Source organism: Vidua chalybeata, chromosome Z (genome assembly GCF_026979565.1).
Source record: "Vidua chalybeata isolate OUT-0048 chromosome Z, bVidCha1 merged haplotype, whole genome shotgun sequence".
NCBI classification, from domain to species: Eukaryota; Metazoa; Chordata; class Aves; order Passeriformes; family Viduidae; genus Vidua; species Vidua chalybeata.
The window spans coordinates 71460324-71473407 of NC_071570.1; the positions used below are offsets into that span (position 1 = coordinate 71460324).

The 13084-nt window shown below is 36.7% G+C and overlaps 1 protein-coding gene across 2 annotated transcripts in view; it reads left to right on the forward strand.

The window, feature by feature from the left end:
- The window catches only part of CAMK4 (calcium/calmodulin dependent protein kinase IV), a 133891-nt gene that overhangs the window by 47873 nt on the left and 72934 nt on the right, over nt 1–13084 (forward strand). Inside the window, exon 2 of one of the 2 annotated variants that reach the window (XM_053931490.1) lies at nt 7998–8076. The exons of the other annotated variant lie outside the window; for it this stretch is intronic. Within the exon in view, the coding sequence (XP_053787465.1) occupies nt 7998–8076 (79 nt within the window). The remainder of the gene's footprint in view (nt 1–7997; nt 8077–13084) is intronic. 2 annotated transcript variants of the gene reach the window in all.

The window sequence follows — 13084 nt, forward strand, 5'->3', positions numbered from 1 at the left end:
TTCCTGCATCTGGAGATTGTCATGAAGAGCAATAATCAATGGTGTTGACACCTCATAGTACAGACTGTTTAAAACACTTCCTGATGAAGGAATATGTCACCAGGAAAAAACAAACAAAACAAAAAAAAACCAACCAAACAAACAAACAGAACACAAAAAAAAAATACCATCAAACAAACAAAAAAAACCAACAAAAAAACTGAAACAAAAACAGGCAGGTAATTCTGCAATGGCCCAGGAAGGAAGGGTTTGTAACAAAGAAGGTTTTATAAAGTTTTTATTGCTCAGCACTTTTTTCTCCTTGCATGCACTCTTCATGAAGTTTAAATAAATAATGTTTATTCTTCATTAGTATCTTTTAAGAGGAGGAGTGGGGGAAAGTGCTGCTTATGAGATAGGGGTTGAAATGGTGCTTTAAATAAGGCATATGTATTCCCAGGAAGGGTGAATTCACTGGATAGATTCAGTTGTTAGGCTTTGTGTGGGACTTAGGGAGGGCAAGTCAGGCCATATGTGCGCAGTATCTGTGACTGTGAGAAAATTCTTGAGACGGCCAGTCCAAGTATCTGGGTCTGCATCTTGCACAGGGAGTGTAAGCACATGCATTGGAAGTTTTGCCCCACTGTGTCCAAAGTTCAGTACCAAGGACAAAAGCATGCATAGCTTCTCTTGGTCCACTCTTCCACCTTCTTTTCTTTGCTCTCCTCATTTCACCGAACTGCTTAGAGATGGGTAGCTAAGAACTCTCCAGTCTCTGAAAAGAGAAGAGCATTCTCGAGGAAAATTAATTTCCAAATAAAATATTCAAAATCAGTTTCTGAGGCTGTTGTACTGCAATAGCTTCATGTTGAAAGGTGAACTCCCCACTATTATAAAGTTCAGTTTCAGCCAAGTTTAAGTGACATGTTTTTTTCTGACTGGGTAGGAAAGAAATTGGGTTTCCTACTGAGCATTCCCATGCTGTTTTAGAAATACAGCTATTCCAATGTGTGATCTGATCCAACATATTAGAGGGGCTAAAGGAAAAAGAAGAAATGGTGAATGTATTTTCTATACATTTTCCTTGCACAGTGCTGTAGGAAGTGCTCTAATCTTCACCTCATATCTGCATTTCAGCAATCATACCTGAAGTTTTGTTTAGGAGCCCAAATTTCAGAAAGGTGGGTTACTTCAAGGGAGCAACATACACACAATACAGCAGTAACCTCCAGACTTCAGTGTAGTTTGAGTTTTGCTTCTGTGCTTTTCAAATTAATGCTTGAGAGAATGATTCTTGCTCCTTTAGTAAGTTTGGGTCAGCTATTTCCACTCAGTGAAAGGCAGGGAAGCCAGACTCAGTGCTGGTGATTTCTTTCTTGTTCTCAATATTTACCTACCAGCTAAACTGAAATTTAAGAAGTAGCATATGATGTGGGGGAAATTATCTAATGTTAATATGGATATGAAAGAATGCAGCTAATGTGACACTTAACTGAATTCCTGCAGTTTAAAAAGGCACTAGAATCAGATGTAACAATTTTTTTTAACCTCTCTATGGGATAAAGGTCCTTTTCTATAAATTTCCTGCAATACTTGAGGGAGGAGCCCCATTGGAAGCAAGTTAGAAATATGCTGCTGCAGTCCCAGCAGGAATTATCAGCTGCTGGTCCAGCCAGCACAGCAGGAGTGGCTTGAATTGCTGCATTTTAACTGGTGTTTCAACAGCCAACCTACCCCATGTCTAAAGAATTATAGTCCTACTAGCTGTTATCAGTGGCAGTTCGAGGTTCAAGAATATTGGCAAACACTAGTTTGATTACAGTTGTTGTTGTTTTGTTTTGTTTTTTTTTTTATTGTGTGTGGCTTTTGTTGTGCTTATCTAAGGTTCCATTTAACTGCTGAATGCAGTGATGGCTGAATGTAAAAAATATCTTGTTGGACTATTGCATTGCCTTTGGAGGCCAGCCTTTTACCTCAAATATTAGAAAATCTACTCAGCTGGTAGAAGTTAAAAAAAAATAAAGGCAAAAAAACCAAAACAACAAAAAACTGAAAACGTATGGATGTTTTCATTCCAAAAATCAAACCAGCCAGAACTCTGGAATGCAATGGAATTAGATTTCTTTTTCAGAACCATGTACATTTTTTCCACTAACCTTGCCTCCTTTAAAGATTTGTTTTATTCCTGATAGTATGTGGGAATCCAAGGCTTTTTGCTGCTCCTAAATGATATATGTTCTGTGCAATTTTCCATTCTGTTTACAAGTCATGAAATAATGAGGAGAAAGGGAGGGCTGCAGTGGCTTGCAAATGCCTGCAAGTCCTGTATATGTAGATATTGATATTTAGAAGAAGGTTTGAGATTAGATTTGAATAATTTAAGAATTGTTTGTTAGATTGCTGTATAAAGAGTTTGTTTGATACCTCTACATGAAATGAAAGTTGTGAGAATTTCCAAATTTACATGTATGTACTTTTTAAAGTGAAGGAAATATTAGTAATACCACGGAATATGCACTTTTAAACTAATTTAATAGATTTTATCTGTTTTAAACCTTTTTTTTTCCCTGTCCAGTCTTTTAACTTCAAACGGGATGTTTAATTTTGAAGTCTAAGAATAGTAATTTGATTTCTATAAATCCATTTTGACCTTTTAGTGTATACATAAGAAAAGGTAAATTAATGAGCTTTAACTTTAACTTCTGTAAACTATACAAAGAAATCAGTATTCTTTGTGAAAACCTATAATGGACTTTGATCTCTTACTGCAGTTTTGGCATCACAGATTTCCATGGCTTTGTACCAAGTACAGTTTTCTTTGGACCGATCATTCTTTCACCTGTTTTATTGGACAAACTTGATTGTGTAATTATTGCTTGACTGCATGAAGCACAAACTAATTTATTTTTAAAAAATCAATCCATAATTTAAGGAATTTAATCCAAATGAAATTTGCAGGAGATTATATTGAGGACTGTATTTGTAATGAATTGATTCAAAGGCAATATAAAAACCAGGATGAGTGGGCATGGTGTGGAAATGCTGATCTACTTTTAAAAAGATTGAATTTCCTTCTTACAGTTAAATTACTGCGAGTGAGTGTTATTTTATTTTAAAATCTGCAGCTCGAGGAACTTACTTTTGCTACCTACCTGTGGCCAAATAAACATATGGCTGCATTTCATTTTTGTTGCCTTTCCTGTTTCAGAGGCAGAAGCTTTTTGTGGGTTTCAGGGAAGAAATGCTTTTTCCAAACTGGGTCAAATTCTGTCTTTCCTTGCTTTTTATTTTCTCTCTCTGCCAGGCTCCACTGCAGGATCCTGCACATTCTATTTTCTCCTTTATGTGCAAATTCTGCCGATCACTTCCACCTCCTTAACACCCCTCCTGGGCGTCCCTGACTTTCTTCCATCTGTGCTGACACTGCTATTTTTGACTGCATGTATTTGAAGCATGGCCATGCCTTTTCTCTCAGTCTTCCAGTCTAGAGTCCTTAGCATAGGCAGGGCACTGTGGTGCTGGTGCCCAACCATTAAAACAGTGTCTTTATGAAACAATTGGAAGCTCAGTAACACCTGAAGATAATAATAAGAGAAATAATCTAGAATGCTCAAGCAATTATATATTGAGAAGTGATTGGTGGGGTGACAGAAAGTTTTGCACATTTCAAATATTTTAAAAGCATTTTTCAAATTTGTGTTTTAGACAACACACATGCAGGGGTCAGTTATTGAATTTTAGTCTATTTTGATGTATTTAGTGGTACATATGTACATTGCTTGACTAATGGGTGAGTGAAATTATCGTGCCACTGAAGTATTTTTACTTCAGCAAAATTGTTTCTCTGCTAATACTGGGTTGTATGTGCCTCAGCTGTGATACATTCCATGTACAGGACATCAAGAGCTTTCTTATGTGTTGTCATTGTCTTCATTGTAGGTGGCATCACAAAAGTGAATGTTTTTGTTGTTAATTATGACCAAGCAGTTAAGATGTATCCATTATTTTCAATTTTTTTCTAAGTTCAATACATATATGTATATATGTATATATAGACACATCTTTTTTAGTAAAGCATTTGGCATCTCCACAGTAAAACTATCTCTTGTTTTTGTTGCTGTTCTTCTTTAGCATGATCACAGTTATCCTGGGCTTTTCAAAGTAAATCTTTAACAGAATCATTAAGCAGCTTTCCAGATTGAAACACATATAAAGGAGAATGGCAATATTTTCAACAATTCTAATTACTATTCTCTAACGTGGCCAACTACATATTCCAAGAATACAGCTTTTTTTTTCTTTTTTTTTTCCCCCCTATTTTTCTTGTTCCAGCCAACTTCAAATAACTAATGTTTTGAATTCAGGTAGACTGTTTCCAGGCAAAGGTGAAAAAAAACCAGCAGCTGGATGCTCCTTTAAGCCTAATTTTCTTTAGAAGTAAATAAATGCACACTTCAATACACAAATATATATAATAAATATTGCATATAAATGTGTATGTATATATGCAAAGATATATATATTTGTATGTACTCACTAAATACAAAGAGGCAAAATCTGACAGAATCAATTCTAAAGAGGCAACACAATACAGTGAGTAATCCTGTGGAATATGGGAGACATGATTTCTGGTTTTTCACTTGAATTGGTAATGAGTCACTTGTCAGTGATACACTGCAATGCACTTCTACAGGTGATTATCAGCTGTTTGGGCTCAGGGCCCTCTCAGTTTCTCCCGTTTAAACTGTTTATGGGATAGTGCCTTAACCACTGAGTACAAGTGATCTCTTTCTATTGCACTATTTACATTTATCATTCAGATAAAAGAGTCTGAATGAAGAGACCCCTTGCAGAGAGTGGGACATTGAGAGGCTCGTGGTCTGCCTGTCTGGCCATGAATTTCATGCCCAGGGAAGTGGTGTGTTGCCACAAGGATTCCTGGTTTCTGTATATTTGTGTATTCTGACAAAACGTATCAATGAAGTTTTCAGTTGATGAAAATTCGAGAGGAGGCTCTGAGGGGCCGGATGATGGCAGTCAAGGTTTGATGTTGCAAAAACAGGTTAGGGGCAAGAGGTTACAATTAGCAGCTCTCTGAGTTTCAGCTTTGCATGTGAGAGTCTTGCAGCTGAATCTTCCCACTGCTCTTTGGTGGTGAAAGCCTGAATTGCTCCAGTTGGTGACCTTCCAAGTCACACAGTCACTCAGGAAAGCTGGATGTGCTGATTCAGCAGAAAGCTTCAGCAGCAAGCTCCAGTGGGAAGCCAAAATAAGAAGCAAAGCAAAGGACTCTGATTTACATGAGGCAGTGTTTGTGCATTTACATTAAGATCCATAGGCTGATTTCTGCTCGCACCACTCCCCTCACAGCTACCTTTTTTTTTTTTTTTTTTTTTTTTAACTGTGAAGAAGCAAAGATATCCTGTTACCAACAAAGAAACAAAGAATCAGGTCCTTACTAGTAATAGCTCTCTGCTACCTTTAGCACCAGGCTGTCATCCTATTCCTGATTTCCTGTACTGGTTTCTGCCATGGAAGAGGAAAGCAGTGTTGGTTGTTAGCTGATGTTAGGTGTTTTCTCTCCTGGCTGGTGACAGCAAATCTGTCAGAGCTGGGCAAAGCCATGTAAATCAGAAGCAAAATATTTCAAAGTGTTCCCAAGTCATGCAATACCTTGTCATCAATTTTACACCAAATTAGGACTGCAGGGATATGCAGAAATCTGTACAATAGAGAATAATTTCCAATGTAGCACCTTTGTTTGTATTTTTGATATTGACTAATGAACCTGATGTCAAACTGGTCAGCTGGATTCTCTCTCTGGGCTGTCTTACACCTCTTTCAAGCATTATGCTGCCTGTCTTCTAGGTTTGTGTACAGTCAAATGAACTGTAAAGGGTGGTGTGATGCTATCTATCCTTGCTGGTGGAGGTGTCCATCTCATCACTAAGCCAGTTAAATAATCTGGGTGTTCTAGGGGCTAGGCTTCTATTTACATGGAAGACTTTGCAGCACCACGTTGCAAACTGGTGATGCAAATACTGATAGTAGCTTTACTGAGAGACAGGGACTGCCCTCCATTGCCACAGCAGCAGTAAGCATCAAGAGATTTGCAAAGGAATGATCATCTATTTATTTGGATTGTCAGCTGGATAGCTTATCTAATTATGCCCTCACCCAAATAACAGTAATTTCTAGAAAGTTTGCTGCCTACTTTGTAAGAATGTATGTAAACTGAGTTTAATGTTTATACTGCACTCTCTGTACATGAAGCAGAGTACAGAAATGATTTGCAGTTTATGCACTGACTTCCCCATTGCAATCCTGCAGTGAAGTACTGGAGATATAAGCCTTATCACAGTACTTTCTTAGAATTCTATCTTTTAACAGTTTTTGTTGTATTTAAAAGATGTGAGGGGTTTTTTTAATGTTATATATTTTTTTCTTTTTGCTAAATAGAGTCTTTGGAGACTTGGCAAAGGAGAGGAGATCTAATTAAAATAATGTAATGATTCTGGGAGTCACTGAAGCTCTCACTACTTCCACACGTTTATCAATATAATTTTAAGAGAGACAAATAATTTTAGCATTTGAGATAAAGTGAAGATTAATTTATATGTGGTGTAGAGAAGCCCTTAGATGACTGAGCTGCATAACCCTTGCCAGAGGTGACCTTTCCTTATGAAGATGTCTTTCTGAAATAAATCTTCTTAATCAAACACTAGTTCTTGTGCTCAGTCATGTACTTATGAAAATAAGGATGTGCCTACTACTCAGAGCCTTGTATGACACCTGTCTGGCCTATGCTGAGGAGGGAGAAGAGCAGGGCACCCATGGCAGTTTTGTACAGAACAATGAACCTTGTGCCACAGCTTTATTCCCATAATCAAGCATGGCTATGCCATTCTACTGTTTAAAAGAAAGCTGCTCCTGTCATGGTTGTCTCCTGTAGACGCACTGAGATGGGTTTCTCCTAGTTCAAAGGGATCTGCAGTGCAATTTGGTGTCTGGTATGCATGGGAATTCACTCACTGCAGAGCTGCTGTATGCAATTCTGCAATGGCTGTTCAGAAGGTCATAAATGACAAAAGCAGTCCCCTCTACCTTAAAAATATGCAGCTATTTAGAAGTGCTGAGTCTTGGAGTGGGCCTGAGGGCAGGAAGTTTCTGAAAATACCTTAAATTCAGTGATGCTTCAGTATGTCCATTTTGGGTAGAATACAAAGGTATCTGAATGGTTTGTAACCAGTATGAGTTTGCCAGACGTTTCATCTCTGAGAAATTCAGAGTGCAGGGCCCTTCCTTGACAGTAACAAGTAAAGCACAGCAAGGTAAGCCTCCCTCTGGTGACCGTCTACCCCAGCTATCCACTCAGAGAAGTGCCTTCCATCCAGCAGAGGCATAATTTTATGTTTTGAGTTGTCAAACTTTACACATTCAAGTAATTACACCTTGAAGGCAAACAGAAGATGCAAGCCCAGTCCACTTTTGCTGTGAACAAGTCCCACCAGTTTCCATTGAATAAACCTAAAGTGCTGCTTCCTCCATTTGGTGCCCAATTTGATTTTTTTGGTCCAGTGGGCAAACACAAAAATTTTCTGTCTCACCATTGCTATCATCAACAATTAGTGAAAAGACCCCTACAATGTAACTTATCATTGCAAATGTGTTGCCTTAACAAAGGCAAGATATGGTGAATTGATTATCCAAGGAAACATCCAGGGATTGCCATGAGACAGAAAAGGTGCGGCCAAGAAGAATGTTAAACTCTTGCAACTTCTGTTGGCTGAGCAACTGCTGAAGTTCTCTGGTTAAACACAAAGGAACTTTGAAACTTCTTGGGTTTTGGAGGGGAGGGTTTATTGCATCTGTGGGGAAAAGTGAGATAGTTTTGCCCAAACTGGGAGGAGTAGAAAATGTAGGCAACTCTGTTTATTGACAGATTCAAAGAGATGTATGTACAACCCAACTATTCTTCCTTTTTTTTTTTTTTTTTTTTTTTATTATTTTAAATTTAGTGGGGCTACATCCATTGTCTACAGATGCAGGCAGAAAGGGACCCAGAAACCTTACGCCGTCAAAATGTTGAAGAAGACAGTAAGTCATTTTTGTTTTGTTTTGCTTTGTTTTGGAGTATGTTTGGGATTTTCTCTGGGATTTTTTTCCTTCTATTTTGTTTTTGGTTTTCTTTTTTTGTTTGTTTGGGTTTTTTTTTTTTTTTTTTTTTTTTTTTTTTTTTTTTTTTTTTTTTTGTTTGTTTTTTGTTTTTCTTTTTCTTTTTTTTGAGCAGTTTATTCCTGTGGGGAAAATGTGCTAGATTTAGGATTATAAACTGCTAAGCTTGTCTTTTCCATGAGTGAGCTTTGGCTCCTCGTCACTAAAACACCTGTTAGAGGTAACAGTACTGTAGTGGGAATGCCTTATCCCCACAAATATGCCTTGTACCTTCAGCTGGTGTTGTCCATATGCACTTAGATTTGGCAAAACCTTTATGAAAAAATGTATCTTTTTCCTTCATTAAAAAAACTAAAAAGGATACCTTGAAAAATTTAAATATTCAGTGTTTTGTCTTTGATGTAATACATTGTTTTGCCCAAAAAATGCCATGACAGAATTAATCTTTTTTCAGAAACTGATTAAAACACCAACTCTAACCCAAGTAAAATTAAATATATTGTAGTAGGTTTTTTTACCACTATGAAATTGCTAGAAAACCAGTTGAGATGACAATTTATTTTTAGAACTCCATATATGTCACACTTATACTACAGCTATTTTTTGTGTTCTGAAAAATAGATGGTAGAAAGCAAGAAGAGACATTAAGACAAGAAAGGCAAGTTGTGGACTGAGAGACTTCACGTAGAAAGACACTGTGGGGCATGGGATAGAGCAGTTCATATTCCTAGGATGGAAAGAGAAGTCTGAGAGAAAGCAAGCAAGCTGTGAGGCATGTACATGATATTTTTCATGAATGATTTTGATTCAGTTTATCCCAGTGTTAGAACATTCATTATTCCATAATGTTCAGGAATGTTCACATGTAGAAGCATAAGGATGGGTGGGTAGGCATAACCATGTCCAAATGGTGGCTTCACTGGTGGTCTCAGTGCAAGACGTAATGAGTGGGTTTCACATGACTAAAATGTTGGCATTAACTTGTCGTCTTTGAATGCGAGCCAAGGTTTAAACTGGCACGAAGACTGTGTGTGCTGCTTTTGACTTTGCATCTGGTACACTGGAAGAAGCAGAGCGTGTGCGAGTGCATTGCTGCAGCTTGTGGTCTGCTGTTCCTATAGAAGGGCACAGAATTTTTGAGGTTTCATCTGTTCATTATGGCAGCGATTCCCATAATGTTTTAAGAGTATACTGTCTTATAATTCTCATTCTGGAATGCACAAGGAAGAACAATATTTCTGAAAAATATTTCTCTGCCTTTTGATTTTTTTGCTTTCATGGAAATGAATTCATGTTTACAATTGTCATATTTTTGTATTTATGTTAGATCTGGTTTTCTGTGTCTTAAACTAGTCAGTTTAAACTTTTGTAGACTTACTATATCACAGGTTTGATTTTTTTTTTAATGACACCAAAGGAAAAGACCATAGTTATATAAGTTGTTTTTACATCAGCAATAATATATAAGTTTGACTTAATGCAGCTTTGCTTATATTAGCAGTGTGGTTAAGCAGTTCACAGAGCTGAGCTGTTCCCAGTGTAATTGATGCACTTTGGGATGTTTTGCTATGAAAACAAGTAATCCTCTTACACAAATGAGCTTTTCTTTGTAAATGAGAATATGGGAGACAATGCTTTAAGGATATGCCACTGCTTGTGTCTGTCCAATTTGAAGATGTAATTTTTATCATAGGGACTGATATACCCATGTTAGAGTGCTCCTACAGCAGGAGGTCTGATCTTTACTCAGAGTATCTCAGTATATAAAATAACCATGTGTGAGCCAAGTCATGTAGTAAAATGTTTATCAGCTAATGTTGTCTCCTAAGTGTCCTGTTGCCGTTTTGAAAACGATTAGAAAAAAGGATGGCAGTTCAATAGTGGAGGGAAAGGGATGGGAGGGAAAGAAGAAGAGCCTGTGATTGTTTTTTGGTAGAGCTCCATTTCTTCAATTCCATTCGTAAATGTACATAAGGGAGCTCTGAAAAGCACATGAAATTAGAAGATAAAGGAAGATGGCAAAAGAGCAAATACTCTTGATTTTTCCATTCAAACTGACTGTCTGAATGGAAATAGTCTGCTGCTTCAAACAAGACTGACTCTCTAAGGAAGAGGTCTGTAAAAACAGGGTGAGGGACAGGGATAGGGTGGTCCAGATTGCTCTGGAAGTGATGACAAGTGATGTGTGATTAGGAGGCTGGTGGCTGATGGGCAGCTCCAGATTTCTGAGTGATGATCACTGAAGCGCTGTAATTTGAAGTAAAGCATTAGAAATTATTACTTTTGTCCCATGGGAAGCACTTTGGTAAGAACATATGACCCTTTAGGATTGAAGTAGTCTGCTAGGAACAGACTGCAAGAAACATAAAATAGCTATCAGTGTTCTTTTCATTTAAATAGAATGAGTAATTTTTCATTTTGCTTGATTAATACATTCTTATTTAAGAGCAAATAAAACTTTGGGCAAGACCAAATAGCATCCAGTTCTGAGAATACATACTTGTACAGGGTTTTGAATTCCTAAGAGGTTCTGCAATTAATACATTTTTTACCATCTTGTTTAATAAAATTGCAGTAGATTAGTTGCTAATTTTTGGGGAGGTCTGGGGGTGTGGGTGGTTTCATCTGTGGTTTAGGGGATTTTTATAGGGGTTAAATCATCAAAGAGTAATAGAACAAACATTTCTGTGTGACTAAATAAAAGAAAGTGTTCATAATATTATATTTCAGTTGAGAGGTTTAATAATTTTTAACCATTAATTCTTAACCATTCTTAACCAAATTTTCTACAATTTCAAAGGGAGGAAGAAAGAAGGGGTTTTACTGCTTCAAAATTATTGAAGCAAAATGCTTCCATTTTCTGTTGATTTTAGTTTTATCAAGCCCAAGCTTAGGAGTAGTTTCAAATCTTTAAAATGTGTTTATAGTGAATAAAATTTACTTCAAAGAGCACGTCTGATCCTTACACCTGAAGTGCCTTAATGTCAAAGTTGGGAAACTAAGAGGCAAGTTAGAACTTTAGCTTCTAGAGCTGCTAAAAGACAACTGTCAGAAGGGTTGAAGAGGTCCAAAAAACAGTTGATTTTTGAATCAGCAGGAGCAATACTCTCCAAAAATGTATAAGAAATAAAATTTGTAATGGTTTTTAAGAGCTACAAAACAAAATGTTTAAAACCCAACATATATGGTCAGATGAATAAGCATGCAAAAATATTGCCTGTGATTTAATCATCTAACCTTTCTGCTTAGTTCCTGAGCATAACTGAACTGTATTACATGCTCATTTTCTATGTTTAGTGGGTCTTTTAAATTCCACGCAGGTGGTAAATGTAAAGATATGAACCATGTAATTTCTTTGGGGGAAATCTATTTCATGAAGCAAGAAAGAAGCAAAAACAGATCACATAGCATTTCAGAAAAAGTCATCAAATGAACAGAGTACTGTGATGAACTTTTACACTTGCAATTGCAAATATGAGATTGTTTTGCTTTTTACTATGCATTTTACCTCTCCTTGATGACACAGTGCTACAGAAAAGTGAAGTACCTTTAGGATACACTTTACAAAAATTATTCTTACTGCTCTTAAACTGAGATTTAAAAATTATGTGATATTTACAACCAGTTATTCTGGAGTGGTCATTGCTGCAAACAACATACAGCATGTGGATTATATTGGAAGAATGCAGTTCTCTAATGAAGCGAACATATATATGTGGTATTTTTTATATGAAGTCTCTTATCTGCTTTTCCACCTTTTGGTGTGTTTTGAGGAAGCTAAGCAGCCTGGAGATTATCTCAGAATCTAGGCAGGTGAATTCCTTCCAAGAAATTAGATCCACCTCCACCTTAGATTTCCTACCTGAGTCTGGACAAGTTGCTTTAAAAATAGTGATGAGAACAGATGGACTCTGTTGCATGGTTCTAAACTAAGACACCAAGTGCCTGCCTACATTGTAGGTCTACCAAGTGCTAACTACTGCAACTGAAGTAATTTTGGAGCTGCCACTGCAATAAAGCAACATTATCTGCTGAAAGGAGAATAGGATTCAGAGCTGGGTTGTTTGTAGCCAGGGTCCTGGCATATTCCCAGTATTTCTTTTGGTTTCAACTTTTTTGTCCATAAAAATGAGATAATATTTATTTTATTTGCATCTCAGCAATGCTTTGAATGAAGCCTGGATAATATTTCCCAGTTCTATGTGCTGTCCCCTAAGAGCAATTAAGTATTATGAAATATTAGACCCTGTCTGTCTCAGTCAATGAAACATACAAGTATAGAGACTGTTTTGGAGAATTTTCATTTTGGTTTCCTTCTTTTTTATGTGTGAGCATCCTCCCTCGCACAGTTTGTGATGCTTAAATAATAATTCTGCAGCACTTTTATCAAAATCAGCATATATGAAGCAGCATTCTTCCTTCAGACTAGTTGATATTCAAATTCAGACAAATCTTCAGGCCCATCAATTTTTTCTCAGATCTGAAACAGAGCGACAGCTTTCAAACAATACATACTCTGGAAATAGTTGGGCAGGGATTAATCCAATTGTACAAATAAGTTAGACAATTTGAGGACAACAGATACTTTATGTCTGTGGATCAGAAAGGAGAGTGAGCAAATGCAAAGGTAATAGGTGTGCCTTGTGGATAATTGGGGTTGGATATCTGGAGTTAGGGTCTGAAGGAGATCATAATGGTCTGTAAGGCACATATAAATAAGTCTCAATACATTAATGTTTGCACATATACATATAGATACACACACACATATACACACTATATATATATATATATATATATATATATATATATATATATATATATATATATATATATATATATATATATACATTGAGAAGAAAGGACAGGCAACTCAGGAAGAGTACAGCAATGTTACTGGTCATGAAAAGAAAAAACTAGAAAGGTGAAA